At 35.4% G+C, this 17,824-nt stretch overlaps 2 protein-coding genes across 2 annotated transcripts; both read left to right on the top strand.

Moving 5' to 3' along the window:
• The first annotated feature begins 10 nt into the window (after positions 1-10).
• On the top strand, positions 11-10,841 carry LOC112576535 (ubiquitin carboxyl-terminal hydrolase 10-like). The gene is made up of 13 exons (XM_025259073.1): positions 11-245; positions 676-896; positions 1,363-1,454; positions 1,874-1,980; positions 2,350-2,390; positions 2,597-2,709; positions 3,179-3,269; positions 3,646-3,800; positions 4,107-4,232; positions 4,421-4,513; positions 5,084-5,228; positions 5,927-5,992; positions 7,146-10,841. The coding sequence occupies exons 1-13, from the start codon at positions 40-42 to the stop codon at positions 7,340-7,342; spliced, it is 1,653 nt and encodes a 550-aa protein (XP_025114858.1). The 5' UTR covers positions 11-39; the 3' UTR covers positions 7,343-10,841.
• Positions 10,842-11,975: 1,134 nt separating this feature from the next.
• On the top strand, positions 11,976-17,685 carry LOC112576533 (acyl-CoA synthetase family member 3, mitochondrial-like). Its single transcript, XM_025259071.1, is given in 8 exon segments — positions 11,976-12,951; positions 12,953-13,150; positions 13,479-13,670; positions 14,088-14,266; positions 16,101-16,246; positions 16,399-16,518; positions 16,852-16,968; positions 17,264-17,685. Coding segments are annotated over 8 exon segments (1,887 nt in total). The 5' UTR covers positions 11,976-12,396; the 3' UTR covers positions 17,644-17,685.
• The last annotated feature ends 139 nt before the right edge of the window (positions 17,686-17,824 follow it).

Below are 17,824 nucleotides of genomic sequence, written 5' to 3'. Positions count from 1 at the left end.
CAGCGTGGACCTCTGTCCTCTACACACAAGCTGAATAACATGACAGAACAAAGTCATGCTGGTGGTCCATCAGAAGCTGCCTTGGCAAAGTCCTTGCCTTCATTGCCTGCTACAGAAGCTGGGTTTCCAGTCCTTAACAGTGGTCAGGGCAAACCTGCTTCACTTATAAATGGTGTGAGTACCCTAAACCAGACGGGGACAGCCCCTGCTACTGATTCTGCTGAAGAAACTTCTGAACGTAAGAGGTAGGTTGTTTTTTAAGAACAGAAGGTCCTTGTTGATGAAAGCTTATAGGTTGGGGTCTTATCAAGGCCCTAAAGGCCTGGAACAATTTACCTTTCTTCTTTCAACATTCATAATGCAGAAGCTCTTGAAAAATATTTTAAAACCTATCTTGCGTTTATGCTAACCCATTACTGTTGGTTATATATATATGTGTGTGCGTGGGGTGGTTGGTTAGACAGGTGTTTAGATGTGATGTATATGAGTGTGCATTCAAACTAATTTTGTTTGCTTCCTTGTTAGGGGAGGTGCACATATAACCCTTATTATTGTTATAAAAATTCATGGTGATGGCAACTGGGAGTTGGTTCATTTTTGTCAAAAATACTATCCTTTCTTTTACCACTATCTACAAAAATAGTAACATTTATTAAAACTACAATTATTTTTAAGCCAAACTGTCAACACAACTGCTGCTGCACCACCCAAGATGTCATGGGCCAATCTCTTCAAAGGTACCTCTTCCAGCTCACCGTCAGTTGTAGTCTATAAAGATGATACAGAAAAATCTGTTCCTGTTGTCAGTCAGTCAGTACCTACACCACCTGTTACAATGTCAGCTTCTTCAGAGGTGGTGTCTGTTGACAATGACTCTGTGGCAACAAAGCTTGGAGGTTTGTGAAACTGCTCACATATGCATTTATTTGCACAAGTGTAGTATTTGAAGTTTAAAGACCAATTGCAGTGCAGGAGCATACGACCTCTTAGATAACAGCACTTCTACAATAATTGATTCCATAAACTTATAATACTTGAAAAATTTTACTTTAATAAAATTACTTGACTATTCATAATCTCTGAAGTGTGCATGTGTTATATGCTAAAGCTTGACAAACATGGGAAATAAAATTTCATTTTAAAACATATTTCTTTAATAAATCCAGATAATCTAAGAGTCAGATTGTTTCCCAGTTAGTGATTACTTTTGTGCATTGCTAAGACAATCATAGTATCTGTTGATTTATAGCCATGCTTAACATCTTCAGCATAGGAAGATTTTTTATTTTCTTTTAAGCTTGTGAGCAAGGATGAAGGTTGCCTTGTTTATTAACTAACATTTGTTTGTTCACATTTCAAAAGAATATTTGTCAACGGTGAGCTTAGTTCATGCGTCAGTTGCCCTTCAACCCCGAGGACTGGTGAATAAGGCCAATTGGTGTTATGTTAATGCAGTATCCTTTTGATAAGTCATGGCATTGTTATGACACATTAAAAAAAGCACTGCCTTTTCTATGTTGGGATGTATGTTCTTGTAGAGGGCAAAGCATCAAAACATTTTTAGAGTTAATGTTTTCTGAATGAAAATGTTATTTAATTATAGCAGTAAGCAAATGTTTAATAATAAACAACAGGCAAACATACCTAAGTTGAAACTGGCAGAAATTAGAAGTTTGTCTTCATGTACAGCTGCATATTTCCAACTCATTGTCATTTTGGATATTTATTTACCTAGACTGTGTTTAGTTCAAAAACTAATAAAGTGCAGTATATTTAGTTTTTATGGCTCTGTGCTTCACTGGGGGTGATTAGGAAGAAGAGAGAGATTTAGTTTTTTGTTTGTTCTTATAACTTATGCCTTAACATAAATCAGACCTTGCAGGCTTTGGTGGCATGCCCTCCTTTTTACCACTTGTTCAAAAATTTGGCCGAACTTCCCCTTTCACGCAGTGCAAGTTCTACACCAATACTGGACAGCTTGTGAGTGACACTAATGCTAATATAGGCAAACTAGCTGTTGGCCTTATAGACATACAATAACAAAATAATAAGGTTATAGGTCTGAATAGTTTGGCTGCATTTTTATTAAAAAAACATTTCTGACATCCTACCACTTTTTTCAAAATGAACATTAGTAGATTTTTCATATGATTTCTAGACTTCATCATTGCATGGCTTAAAAGAATAAAAGATGCAACAGGGTGAGATTAAAGTTTCGAGAAAAGTTTTTATTTTAAAGCAGCTTCACTAATAGAAATCATCAGCCTGCTGCTTGACCATAAACACTTCAAGTTTTTCTTAAAGCAACTTTGCCTTTTAATATTTTTATATGTTTTCTTGTCTGTGCAGAGTTCAGTTCACCAGCGAATTCCACAAACAAGAGCGGCAAGGTAAGACAGTGTTTGTGCTCGCCTATAAACTTGCACATTCATTTGTCATGTTTCAGTGCTTTCTGTTATTGTACTTGCTCGGTTATTTATACTACTTATGCCTTTTACAGTTTTTTTTAAAGGCATGAAATTTCTTTTCACTTAGCACTGTTGGTCCTTTATTACGCAATAGTTTAGTTTTTTCGCTTTTTCTTGGCTTGTGACAGATCGAAGTAATGTACGACGTGGAAAACATGTTGAGCTTGTACCTGGGCCTATATTTGAACCAGAATATGTTTACAAAATGCTACAACACACCAAAGTACCTTCTTCATTTAAGGTAAGTTTACCTGTCGTTAGCAGTTATTGTAAGTAACATATTTTCCAATTAAATAGTTGCTAAAGTGAAGGGTGATGCTATATTTATTACCTTTTACTTATGTGTGCAATGGTAACGATATGCTAAAACTTGCATACATTCTGACTCGCTAAAGAACACAAACGAGTTTTTTTTATATTGTATAATAGAGGTTTCTTGGAGGACATCCAGAGACTCCCCTGAGAACCTGTGTTGTTACTGGTGTCTTACATAGGACCAATGTATAATAACTTTTTTATTTAACAGATTTTTCTGGGCTTGAATAAAATTTTTTATTCTGGAGACTTTGACTTTATTGTTTTAAAGGTAATTGTCAAAAATGGCTTTATATTTTAATTAAGCTATTTTTATACTATCATGTTAAAATGTTCTTGGCTGAATTTTTTTCAAATCAGAAGTTATCTTCATTCTGCTATATTTTCATTATTAGCATGGCCTTCAGGAAGATGCAGAAGAGTTTCTTAGCTGTGTCCTTGATGGTTTACACGAGGAAATGTTGGCTGCTATCAGACATGCCACAGGTATTGAATTACATTTTTATTGGAAACTTTATTTTAAAAAAATACTTAAAGTTTGTGCTCGAGTGTTGTCCGAGTGGCTTTACTTACATGCACCACTGAAGGCTTACTCATGTTCAAGATTATTTAAGCGATTGGGCTTAGGTTTTTACTAAATTCTAAATTTTCATAACTAATCATTCTTTCATTCTAAAATATGCTTCGAATACAAAAGTCTTTAATTGCATTACCCCATGACCCAACGGGGCTTTATCCCTTTTGTTGGATTTGATGACTAAAAAATATATCCTGGAAAGAGTGACTTCTGAGCTTGTAAATTAGAATTAGACTGACAATCTTAGCAAGTATTAGTTAAAAAGAAAAGAAATCATTTCTCCAGGAGGGGAGAATGGAGCTAGCCCAACAAATGGCTACCCAATCGCTTCAAACCCTTCTGATAATAATGCTGACACCACTGATGATGTTGGTTCTATGGATGAAGATGAGTGGCAGGAAGTCGGTCCGAAAAATCGTGGTGCGCACACACGAAAAACGGTAAGATTAAAATAGGTTTTAACTCATTGTGTTGACTCTGTATTGGTGTAATTGTAATATTAAAAGCCTATTGTTGTTCCTCGTAGCTGGCAAATAAACAGAATTTAACTCAAAGCACAAGGAAGAGTTTATTGATTTTTTGTGTTTCATATTGGTTTCATATAAGTGTAAAAATTTGACATATTGCTTAGCATGAGCTTGTAAAAGGTTTACATTTTAAAGTTTTTCTTGTATAGTTCAGATGCTCATTTTTGTGGTGTATACACCTAAGAATTATGAAAGTTTGTATTTCATCTTTGATTGCAGTCCATGATTGCCAAAACACCCATTGCGAAGATGTTTTCTGGGCTTATTCGTTCGGCCATCATGCAGGCATCTTCCAAAGAGCGAGCCACTCTCCAGCCCTTCTTTACCCTTCAGCTGGACATACAGGTGCATTTTAATATTTAAATACATGTTAATGTTATGAACTATAAAAGTTTTAATTTTTATAAATCTTATAAAAATATCTTTCGTTTTGCACCTCTGGAGAATATTTCTTTTAACAAAATCATTCGACTGTCTGTGAGCTGTGAATTAACAGATTTTTCCTTTTTCAATATTCAATTGACTACACTTAGGGGGAGAAAGTGAACTCGGTGAGAGAAGCACTTGAGCATTTTGTCAGCAAGGAGTCTATTCAGGGTTTTACTTGCAGCAAGACGGGTGAAGAGGTAAAAATGGTCTTAACTGATTTATCTTTTTGTGCTTTTATTAAAGTATTCAAACTAACATCAGGGCTTCTGCTAAGGCTAAATTCTTTGGGGTCCCAGGGACCCCTTTTTCAGATTTTTAAGGGGTCCCTGTTGTTCGCCCAAATTTGAAGGGGACCCCATTGACGAAAATTGAAGGGGTCCTCTGAACTTTTAATGCGTACTGTACGCAATTTTTGTGTAAGCAGAAGCCCTGTAACATTTCTGTACCTCAACCTGACTTAGGAAATCATGCTCCTTTTAATGCTGTATTATAGTTTCTCTGTATATTTATTGATATGTTTTAGTAAGTAATGTGTTCTGTTTATAATTCCCTATGTATATTTATGTGTTTTTCTTTTTTACTGTACATTACTTTGAAGTCTATTTTAACATAGGGAAAGCTACTATAAAATTTTACATTATTAGGAAATTGATAAGCTTCTTGGCCCCTTATTAGGATTCTATATATATGTGTCTAGATAGATTTTTTCCCTGTCGTCTGGTGATTATTAGAACCAAGTTGCACATAATTTTACTACTGGTCATTAGGTGGAGGTGGTTAAGAGGATAACTTTGGAAGAACTTCCTCCAGTCTTGATCCTTCACCTCAAGTGTTTTGTGTATGACCAAACTGGAGGCTGCCAAAAACTCATTAAAAACATCAAGTTTGATGTTGACCTGAACATCACTAAAGGTAATTAAGTTTTAATGAATCTACTGTAGCCTGCTACTATTCAGTGTAATGAAGACAGGACATTCGTGTGTAATGTTCACCTATAGCATGGCAGTTGGAAAGAGCCTATAAATTAGGGTTATATGCAGAGGAATAACTGAACACTACGTGCTCTTTCAAACAGGATGGGTTTAATCCGTAAGACCGGCTTAAAGTGGGGATACTTGTTCATTCTTGTGTGAGGATTTTTAACCATGTTTTGTTTTAAATGTAAAATATTTTATTACTAACTTGTGCATGACTGTGCCAACCAGAAAAAGCACAATAAAAAAATTAGAGTTGCTTCATTTTTATAGTTCCCTTTCTTTAAGCAGTAAGGGCGAGTGTTTCTTACTTTTAAATAACAAAATAGGAATCAAGAAGATTAACACGTTATAATCAACTATAATCACCAAACAAATCATTTTGAACCCAGGGCTAACACCTTGACAGAGTGGTTTTTTTTGAAAGTATTTGGGGTTAATGAAAGTAGATTTTTAACTCTCTACTGATTTTTTTTCTCCACCACTGAGTTAAATGTGGTACTATGTTTACTCTTTATGGCCTTGAAGTGTACATATTGTTTAGGATTGTAATCTGAACATTGTATGTGGGTGAAGAGAAAAAGGCTTAAACAATGTTTTTAATAGTGAGCTAAATATTTTCTTTCTTTTTTTAAGATCTTCTTTCAGCTACTGGTAGGTCAAAACTTCAGCAAGCTCAGCGAGTTTACAAGCTGTTTGCAGGTTTGTTCTTTTATTGATATGTGTTTAAATGTCTGTCAAATATATCTTTATGTATATATATTATACTTAAATTACCTTTGGGAATACCAGTGGTTTATCTTGTCAGGCATTTGGGCCTATTTAAAAGAATTGAAATATAACATATTACAAGGGAAAATATATAACACTTAATAGATGAAAAATATCTTGAGCATAAAATAGCATTTCTTTTCCTTGCTGCTAAATATAAAAACTTGGCACGGTTAAACACTATTTTTTTTTTTTTTTTTTTTTTTTTTGATAAAAGCGCAGTAGTTTAGTTTTTTGGTCTAATGTAATACATTTTTGAAAGGGAAGTTTTTTGTCTGTGTTCTGAGAGAGAGAGAACATTTGTTCATTGTCAACGACTTTGCAAAGTGCTACTGTCGTTCTCTTCCTTACAAAAAAATATTATGTGGCCAGACAATGTGTGTTCTTATAAGTAAAAAATAAATAACCTACACAGATCTGCTTAACTAAACAAAACACAAACACATGTTTAAAAAGTTCTGACTATGGTATATATTTGATATTCCAGTACACACAATCCCCTATTCACAAACAGCTTCTTCATTCTTCTTCCATGATGTCCACACATAAATAATTATCTAGTTGTTCCCAGCACAGATAATCCAATGCGTAACTGTAATTTAGAATATCCTCAATTAAAATATTTTTTTAACAGTATTACAATGGTCACAGATGTAACAGCTAAGTATTGATGCATCACTCTTAAATTAATTGACAGCAAGTCGTTCTTCTACAAATAAACACTTGCACAATGACTTGGCATTGGTTCTTGAATTCACAAAAATATTATGATGTAAACACTTTGTTTAAACTTCAGAAAATATCCCTCACTCACAATCAAATGTCCAGCTTTCAGTCCCTTTTCATTTATTTTCACCTGTGATTCTCTCTCTCTGTCACACATCTTTTAACATCATCAATATGCATTCAGACAAAGACGAGATTCACACACTTTTGTCCTTCCACGTAGGCATAGGCCTACAATTACAGCTCAATCTCTGACACACGTTGCCTTCCATGTCTATGCATTCCTGCCTTTTTATGCATATATATACATGTATAATTTGTGGTCATTGTGATGTGTTTTTCTTTGTTTGTGTTTCAGTTGTTTTCCACCATGGGAAGAAGGCCACAGGAGGACACTACACTACTGATGTTTTTCATCCTGGTATCAATGGATGGGTTCATATGGATGACAGCCGGATTTTGCCTGTGCAGGAGATTGACGTTCTAAACTATCATCCACCTAAAATGCCGTATCTGTTATACTATAGGCGGCGTGATCTTGCCACTTCTAGCTGAGTTTATCTGGTTGCAACTTGCGACCATTAGTAATGACTGTTGCCTTGAATATTTTACACATGTAGCAGGCAGGGTAATAAGGAGTGGAAGAAAACTTTGCCTCCCCTCTCTTTTTTCCTATTTTTGAAATTTTGTCACTGAGAGAGCTGTGGACTGTTTTGATTTTGTATTTGCCTTTGTGTTTTTGTCATTGGCATTGAAACAATCTGTAGCTAGACATTTGTGGAAAACAGTTTTTTTTTTTTCATTTTGCTTTTTTTTTTTTTGGTCTTAGCCTCAGAACAGATGACAAGCATTAAACGGGTAGAGTTTATCCATATCACACCAGTCACTATGTAGCACTTTATATGTAAAGCTTTGATTAAATGTTACCTAAAGTGTTTGTATGTCATGCCTGTGCAGCTAATCAGAAAGATTTTGTTTCTCTCACTTTCACTTCTGTATGTAAAAGAGCTAAGAAAAAAAAGTTATAAAAATTTTACCTTGTTTTTTTCCATATTACAAAATAATTTTTTTTCTGCTCACATTTACTTGGCAGAACTGCAAATACAAGCAATACTTTCATTTAAAAATTTTTAATGCATTATGTTGGAAGGTTTAGGCATTTATGTGGTAATGTGCGAAATTCGTAAACTGAAATTTAGGTTTTTTTGGTTGGCTGGACTCAGGCCATTTAAATGGTGACTTTATGGCTTTTCATCCATTTAGAAGAACATTCAGCTGTTGATGGTGTTAATAGTTATTTACTTCGGAAGATTAAGATTTATCAATATGAATACCAGCATTTTTGGTTTGATTCTTCTTTGACTATTACTGAAATATTTGAAATAAGAGAATCAAACCTGTTTTAAATTCTGGAAACCGTACAGTGTGCCTTCAAATTTTAAATGATCATTGTCTTGTGATCTGTCTTGATGGTAAAAATGATGAAAACTCACAACTCATTTAGAAAATATGAACTTTGAGTTAGTCTTTTTAAAAGTTTAAAACACAGTGATGGATAATGTTCACTGTATGTTCTTAAGGAAAAATATGTTGGTGTTGTGATATTGTCGGCTTTTTTTTTTTGGGTGGGGAGAGATCATTTGTATGTTTAATTTATAGTTTTGTGTCCCTTTAATACTTTAGTTAATACTTTTTTTTTAAAAACTATTATATCTTTATAATCCACTGGTTTTATTTAGCTAGTACTGGAAAATGTTTGCATTTGCAGTAAAGTCAGCATGCTTACACTTCTTTCTTTACGTGTACATGGTGGTAGGATTTTAAAATTTCTTCACAATTAACAGAATAAATGTACAGAAAGATTTATGGATGAGTTTTTCAGAAATCTGAATGAAACACATAGTACAGAAAACTGTCCAATGTTTTTGTCATGCATTTTGTGGTTTACATTGTATATTATTATGTGGTTTATGCACTTTAATATTTCTTGAAAGAACGTTGAAGTTAATTTTTACCCTCAAAATCTCATGTGCTATGTCCACCCTTCAGTGTTTAGACTGGCATTCACCCTTTGTATTGGGGATATTGTACATATGATTTGAACATTGTGCTTTTGTTGCCAGTCAAGATTTTGATAACCGTCACGTCTTGGGAGACAGGATGCGGGCAGAATAAAGCTATAGATCTTAAGCATCTTATGACTGCTGAAGGACAATTTTGCCACTTTAAAAAATAATAAATTAGGTGATATTGCTGAAAGGGGAAATAAGAAATTGTAAATGTGGAAAAGGCCCATTCTGTATATGCAGGTATATTTGTGAGAGACTTGGGTGATGTGAGTGCATCCATGCGAACATATATGTGTGTATACATGCGTGCACATGTTTATGCATTTGATTTGACTCAGGACCTTTGCAGACAATGGCTTTGTGTATAATAAATGGTTTCAGATTCTTACATAAAAAGTAGAGCAAGCAAGAAGCTTCGTAGCTAAAGGTATTTGGTTTTGGTTCCTGCTGTAATTTTTTAGGAAGTTTTTTTTTAAAAGAGGAGATAACTCCTCTACATGTGCAATCTGCTTGAATGGCAGAAATTTCTTCTGATTTTTTTCAACCCATATTTAACAAAATTTAAAAAAGTGGCTAGATTCACCATGATCTGTATCCCTTACATCTTTTATTGCTTTTTCTGTTGTTTTAATGTCATTTATAGTTTTTCAGTAAAGGTTATTTTAAGTAATGCATGCAAAATTGCTGTATAAAATCAAGACAAATAGCAAACGGAATATAATACAGCAAAGAGCAGTGGTTATTTTAATGGCTGTGAAGAAAGTGTTTGCTTTTGGACATTACTATGACATAAACTTGATTATTTTCTGTATGGTACAAATAATAAAGTAATAAAGTCCAGCTGTTGTTTTCTGGATCAGTTTAGTGGTGTCTGGTAACTGATTAACCTTGGTTTGTTGAAGACATTGACTTGTGCAACTGGTAGGAAATACTGTTAAAATTTTTGTACATAATGCATTTTATGGTGACTATTGCTTTTAACTAACAATATTTGCCTGTCAATCATCTGTAAGAGTCTATTGTAATGAATGGATGGATGTATGAAAAGAAATGAAACACAAGTAAGTGTGCAGCTGACAATAGACCTGTTTCTGAAATATAGTGCTGCTTGTATTTTGTGGCCATTTTTCATACAGTTCAAAATTATACATCCTTTAGTCAACAAAATGCCAGATGATTTCTTTTTTCTGTTCTTGGTTACCTTGCTATAAGATAGTTAAGGGAGAACTGAAAAATGCATGCTTAAAGACGCTTTTAATTTTAGTTTGAATGCAGGCTTTTTCTCATATGATGTTAAACTCAACTAGTTTATTAAAGAATGTACATTGTTCCATGTAAGGAATATAAAATTGTTTTTTAGGTAAGTTGCTGCTTGCTGATCATGTGTAATCCATTATTTTCATATCCCAGCAGGTGCAGATTGCCAGTTGTACATTTAGACTTTTAGATGAATGATTTTATGCTGTTGACTTGAGTGGGATCTTGTTTTTACAGCAGTTCTAAACACAAAAGCCCACATGATTCCCTGTAAAACTTCATTGTTTAAAATTAAAATGTCAAATTCCAGCTTGCAATTTATAAGAATTTTTAATGAGAAAGAAAAGATGTTTGAGATGAATGAATATTTGTGAAAATGATTTCTGTTATATATGTCTGAAGTTTATCAATGCCTTTTGACTGTTGACCTTGAGACTGTTACTCAAAAAGAATTATTCTAATTACTGTTTCAAGGTAGGAAGACTTAATACTCTGAATAGGAAATGGTGTTCTAAAAAAGAGTTAGCCGGCTTGAAAAGCAGACTTAAGGTTAAACGGAATGTGCATGTGAGAGTACAAATAAATTTTAGTTTGGTTTTGTGGATTTTGTTTTTCATGATCAGGTAAAGTACAGTTATTTGGAAACTAAAGTAGAAAATTGTAAATCATACAAATCAGGCTGTAAATCTGGTTTTTGTAAAACTAATCAAAATAAATCAGAATTATGATGATGAGTCTTGCATGTAATGAAATACCATGTCATCTGGAATGGTCAGCAGGAGGGTGTAAACGTCAGATAAGTTTAAAATGCACAACGCTAATGTTGCCTAAGCAAGTTATCGCAGTTTAAAAAAGTTGGAAATTGTAGGTGTCACCATTTACATGTTTTTTTCTTTAAAACAAAATAGTACTTTTTTCGGTGGGAGGAGGAAAGCGGAGCAGTGACCCAATGACAGTCGGCCGTGCTTACCATGAAAACGTTGTTAATTTAGTCGTCATGCCTCAGTTTATATAACATTTTACGTCCTTACAAATGGCAACGTGTAGCCTAAACAGTTTGCCTTCGCGTAAAAACCAGCATTTATGTATGCTGCTCCTAAGTTACGTCCCTTTGATTGAAAGGGAAGTTACTCCTAAGTAGTTGAGGTAACCTATAACCCTGGTGGACAATGAGGTACTTCGTCTATACCCTGTGTTCGTGTTACCTGTCTTACATAATGACCATAATTTAACAAATGTCCTACATAATTATTGTATCGACAGATTAGTTTCAGGGTTTTAGGTTGATCTAGCTGTAGATAAGGTCAGAAGTTTTAGACTATCACGTGTTGAGTCGAATTAAAGTAAAAGAATGCTTAGTGTGATAAGATAAAGACTTTACTTATCCCAGAGGGCAATTTTGTAGCAGCTCGATTAAAATTAAAACTCATACACAATTGCATGCACAAAGCTATTCATGTGCATTAATTAACTATTAATTAGTGCATATTAATTAAAATAACATGTTTTGTGTCGTATGACATTTGAATTCTTATAAGTTCCTTTTGCAGAGGCATTATGTTTTCAGAAATAACATTAAAACTGGGGACCACGCACTGACTGTCTCGGTGTCTGATTTTTTTTTTTTTTTGTTAAGGTGATCAGAGGTAAAACAATGATAGTGTCGTCCCCGTCAAAGAACGCCGAATCATGATTTTTAAAGACAACGGGGACATTTGATAGACTTGTCAAGAGTATATTCAGACACGAGGTGCGGGACGTCTGACTGTGACATAGTTTGACTGTGAAGACCATTCTGTATCTCAGAAGCCCTTATAGTAATACTTAGTACTTAATTACTTTAATTACTTAGCTTATTCTTTTCCCGTAAAGGGCAAGAGCTAAATGGAAAAAAAAATGTTTGTCATTGATGTTTTGGATGTAATATCAGTGCACCAAGAAATTTGGAAACATTTTAGTTATAATTTTTAATATAATAACCATTAAATGCTGTCATAGGGAGAATCCATGGAAGGTCCTTGTCTGACCATTATTAATATGTTTATTACATTCCAGCCACCAAAACATAATTTTTCAGTTTCAGTTCAGTGAATAGATTTAAGGGGAGGTGGGGTGTCATGGGGAAGAGAGATTCTTAGGTAGGTTAACCATAAAACTATAGCCAATTAATGTTAGCATAGCATCTTTGTGCTATTGCATTAAAGTTTTGATTCTTTCTAGGGGGCTGCTGGCTGCTTTAAGTGCTAGTCCAAACAAAAGCACTGCATTGCATCTCTTGTCACAATGGAGGAATTGTCAGGTTTTGCAGCCATCTTCATCTTACACCATGCGATCACAGATGCATTGGTTTCTCAGTCTGCACTCAGATCTGTCATTCATGTGAATGCTGTCAGATGCTTTGGTACCTGCAACAAGTGCCAAGCTCGGCAAAATGCAAACTTGAGAAAGACATCACTTGTGTTGCCATCATTTTTGGCAGCAGAGAATCATCTAGGCAGAACAGCCCTAGTTGACCACAATGATCAGTACCTGTATGATGATCTGCTTCACTTCAGCTTTAAAATATCAATGGCTCTCAGTGATCTCTGTGGAAAGGATGGAAACATGCTGAACCATCAACGTGTGGGGTTGCTTTGTGAAAATGATGCCAGCTATGTTGTTGCAAGCTGGGCAACTTGGATGGCAAATGGCATCACTGTGCCGCTTGCTAAAACTCATCCAGTTTCAGAACTGGAGTATTTTATCAAAGATTCTGGCTGCTCTGTCCTTGTAGCCTCAAAGAGTTATGCTGACAAATTGTTGCCATTGTCTTCTCAGCTTAACATTCCATTACATGTTATTGATGAGTGTGATCTTAAAAAGGGATTATGCAGCTAATGAATGGTTTATATCAGAAAAGGCCACAACACCAAAGGCAATTGGTAAAGTAAGAAAAACTCGCCCCAAAAGATGGTTTGACTTGCATCTTTTTAACAACGGATTTAAAAATGATCCTGCTATTATTGTTTATACTAGTGGCACCACAGGACCTCCAAAGGTAAGACACTTGGATTAATAGTGCTTTTCTCAAAATCAAAATCGCATAGACATCTGTCTCTTCTGAGTAATTGTTGGGTAACCGAGGTGATAGGCAAACCGAATTTAATAATAACTTGCATAAACAGCTGTAAACGTCTGTAAAATTGTTGTATTAAACTTTAGACATATTAGACATATCATTTGGAAAGGTAAAGGAACATATGTGTTTAGGTTTATCACAGAATGTTCAGAGTTGCAAATTATTTTGAAAATGCTAGAAAATTTCTGGAAAAATTCAACCTAATCAAAATTTTAAAATATTTGTTGTGACTTTATTTTTTTTTAAGGGTGTGGTTCTTACCCATGGAAATCTTTCTGCCATGATCGATGCAATGACGTCAGCTTGGGCCTGGTCATCAGGGGATGTGATTCTGCATGTTCTGCCACTACATCATGTCCATGGAATAATCAATGCCTTGTTGACACCACTTTGCACTGGGGCTACCTGTCTAATGCTGCCCAAATTTGACCCACATAAGGTTCTCTTATTATGCAACCTCCAAGCCCATAATCTCACAAATACTGTTCTTTTTTTCTTTCTTTATATTTAAGGAGAGAGGGTAAATAGACATCTTGAATAGTACTTCAAAGTGATAATGTTTTATGAAAAATGTTTTTATTAACCTGTTTCAAGTTAGTACTAATGATATTATGATATAATTTCATTTCATCATGTGTTTCATTTATAAAACTTTTGAAAATCTATATATAACTTCTTGTCAATGTAATAGGTGCTCAAAGCTACTTTCATTTCGTAACAAAAAATGAATTTTCACTTGTTCATAATTTACAGGCTAAAAAAAAATATGCCTACATGTACAAAGAAAGAATTGGAGTTGCTTAGTTTCCAAGGAAAAGGTTCATTATATGCATTGTATGTTTTATGCTTTTACTAGGTTTGGAGCTCTCTGGTTAATCCCCTCAACATTACAGGGGGTGTGCGAGTTAACCTGTTTATGGCTGTACCCACCATCTATGTGAAGCTGATTCAGCACTATGAGACAGAACTTCACAGGGGTAGAGGATCAAGACTAATGTCAGAATATATCAAGTCTGTTTGCAAGGAACGCATCAGGTAAAATATAGAGGTAAAGGTCATTCTCTGACCTATTTTTAATGTTATAGGGGAGTAAAGTGTAAGAGACCTTGCTTTACTCAGGGACAGCTTTAATATCTCATCTCTCTCTTGCTGTCTTACCTTCCCTAACCCTCTCAGTTGTCCCTTCAATTTCCTTCCCTTATATCCTCTTCCATATAATGCACCCACAAAACTGACCCACAAGGGAACAGGGGAGAGTAGAGCTTGCCACGGTCAAAGGGAAAAAACTCTGAAAGCAAAAAAAAAAAAAACACAACTAGTCAGTAACTTCCCATGTATAAACCTTCAGCAACAGCTTTACGTTCTGTAAATATTAGTTATTTACCCACTTAATATTTTTATTCATCAGTCACATTTCTTACTATGTCTTTATAATCTGGGGTAGCAGACAGCCAAGTGGTTAGAACGTTGGCTTCCAAACAGAAGCGCATACTTGTTTGGTGCAGCATTTTGGTCACAGTCAACTTACTATGGAGTTAGGTCAATAATTCTGTAAATTTTACAGAATGTTAAAAAGCATGCCTGCTGTTGTTTACGGTTTTTATATGGGAAGTCACTCTGACTAGTTTTCATTTTTTTTTCTTACAAAGAGTTTTTTCCCTTTGACCACATAAAGCTCAATGTCTTCCTTTCTTCCCCATTATGGGTCCTTTTTTTTTGTGTGTGTGCTTTTCTACGTAGCTATGATTTTGCACTACATGGTAGTGGGTTTGACAGATCAAAGGGAAGTAAACTGAAGGAACCCCTGAATGGCCAGCCCTGCCAATAGAGCATAGCCCTGTCATAGAGCACAGGTGTCCAAAGCCAAGATTCATGTCCACAGAATTGTAACAATCTTCAGTGACCTCCCTTTCGAAAAAGATTCCATGGAGATTTGAATTTCACATCATCTTCAACCTCTTGCTACACTTCCCTACACCAGAGAAAAAGGAGATCCTTTATTTTTGTGAAATCTGCTTTTGAAAAGTAAAATATTTTTGAAGTTTACATAGTGAACTGAACTGAACTATTTATTTGATGGGTCACACACACACATTATTAGGCCATCGGCCTCTGCCTGCTTTACATTTTGGCCATTTTGTGAGTTCAACCACATGGGGTCACGTTTGTCTAGTACTTCCAACGTTGCTCTTTAGAACATAAAAAATGAACATGGCTACATTTCTTATATCATTTGTTTCCCCTCTAGACAGCAACACAGTGAACGTTGTCAGCTGGTATCCACTGTTTATCAAGGGTGCAAGATACTTGGCCCTGATATCAACATAGGTTTGACACTGTAGCTGAAAATGTTCTTCATCTTCCGTTTTGTCTTGGCAAAAAGGGCAGTTTTTGATCAAAGTGTTAGAATATCTGTTATTAATGTTTATTTCGCTAATTCCTAGTCTAAATCGTATTAGAGTATTTCTGAACTTTTTTATGGTTAATACAGAATGTCTTTCTGGTTCAAATTCCTATTTAAACTGTCTGTAGGTTTACCCATCACTCGTCTGTATTTTATTTAACCATTTTTGTACAAAGTTGTCTTTCAGTTTTGAGCAGTAGGATAAAAGCCCTGGCATCTAACCCCACCTTGTTCCCACACGTGCCTAAGTCCGTAGTCGTGCAGGGTATCTTTCATTGTCTTTGCCCACAGTAGTCCTAGATTTAGCTGCATGTTACAAGCTTGGTTTGGGAATCTTGACCTGTCATGGTATTTAGTTTTAAGTATTAAGTCTACTTAGAGAAAGGAGACAGAAAAAAAATTAAGAAGAAAAGTATGAAGCACTTGTGAAAACCAGTACAGTGTATATCTGAAATGTTTCCACAGGCTGATGGTGAGTGGTTCAGCACCACTTACGCAGTCAGTGCTGGAGAAATGGGAAGTTATTACTGGCCACAGACTTCTAGAGCGATATGGAATGTCAGAAATTGGCATGGCACTAACCAGTCCTCTTGACGGCCCTCGGATACCAGGTGTGTTGCAGTAGCATTTAAAATAATCTAGTTTAGACTGTTTTAACATGGGAGCTTTTGTCACTAATTTTTTTGTAAAGCTGAGATTTGAAAAAATAATATAATTTTATCTTGATGCACTGGTTGTCAAATCTTTATTAAATTTGTGTCAGGTACTGTGGGAAAGCCGTTTCCTTCTGTTGAAGTTTGTATTTCAAAGCCAAACGTTTATGCAAAATATGGCTATGATGTTTTGGCAACTGGCAATTCAAAGCGGACTGTTGTACAGCCTGGTAAGACTGCTCTGGAGTTTGTACAAGGTTTATCTCACTGATAATTGAACTGTGACTTGCTTAATGTTTTATAATTCAGTCAAACATGGATAGTTGGATAAAAAGCTACTTTGTTATTGTAGATGATAAATGATCATAATGATTACTTCTGAATTGTTTGATTTTGGCATTACATGGGTTTTAATTTGATGCCAGATTTACGTGCGCGTGAGAGAGAAATTCTGCATTCAAGTCTCAGCAAAGAAGTCTTGATAACCCTACTGCTAGTGTTGATAAACTTAATGAATAATGTAAATAATCATTGCAAATGTTCGCATGCATTCTTTGCTATAGGCTATGAAGGGGAGGCAGGCGAACTGCTGGTAAAAGGTCCAAGCGTTTTTCATCGTTACTGGAACCGCCCAGAAGCTACACAGGATGCCTTCACGCCTGATGGTTGGTTCAAGACTGGTGAGCTAAGAAGCTTCTGATCTTAAAAATTTTTAATTTTTGATTGATGTGTCTTGATAGAGCTATGCCAAAATGTAAGTAAAACATGATGAGTAAGAAATTTTGAGCTGTTTTTTAAGTGTCTTAAGGAAATGCATGCTTAGAGTACAGTAATGTTAGAGGATTGTGCAGTATTGCAATAACCCACTGGAGAGGAGCTTCAATGTAACACTTAGCAGAACTGCAGCTGTAATCTGTTATAGAGAAAAGGTGATACTGTATTGTGTATTATTTGCCTGCGGTCTGTATCCAACAGGTGACACTGTTGCAGTAGAAAATGGGGTATACAAGATCCTTGGGCGATCTTCTGTGGATATCATCAAAAGTGGTGGTTACAAAATCAGTGCTCTGGATATAGAGCGCCATCTGATGTGCCACCCTGCAATTCTTGACTGTGCCATCGTTGGGCTTCCTGACATTACCTGGGGACAGCGGGTTGCAGCTGCTGTTGTGCTGAAGGAAGCAGGCACCCTAACTCTTGATAAACTGAAGATCTGGGCTCAAGATGTGTTACCCTCTTACCAGATTCCTTCAATTCTTCGCTGTCTTCCCAGCATACCTCGCAATGCTCTTGGGAAAGTGAACAAGAAAGAACTTGTAACAGCAGTCTTTCCAGAATTCTTAAAGCAACGTTAAACAGATGTGCTTTTATGCAGATGTCCTAAACTATTGAAGGTAAGGGAGATGATTCAAACAGAGCTGTTTGTTGTTTAAGAGTTTGGGGAGCATGGTGAAGAATTGTGGAAATTAAGGATATTAGGAAGGAGTCTATTTGAAACAATCTGAAAATGGCTGCTATGCTCTCTTATAAATAATT

Source organism: Pomacea canaliculata, linkage group LG12 (assembly GCF_003073045.1).
Source record: "Pomacea canaliculata isolate SZHN2017 linkage group LG12, ASM307304v1, whole genome shotgun sequence".
Lineage (NCBI taxonomy): Eukaryota > Metazoa > Mollusca > Gastropoda > Architaenioglossa > Ampullariidae > Pomacea > Pomacea canaliculata.
The sequence above is the reverse complement of the archived record's forward strand: the minus strand, read 5'-3'. Positions and strand labels throughout refer to the sequence as shown.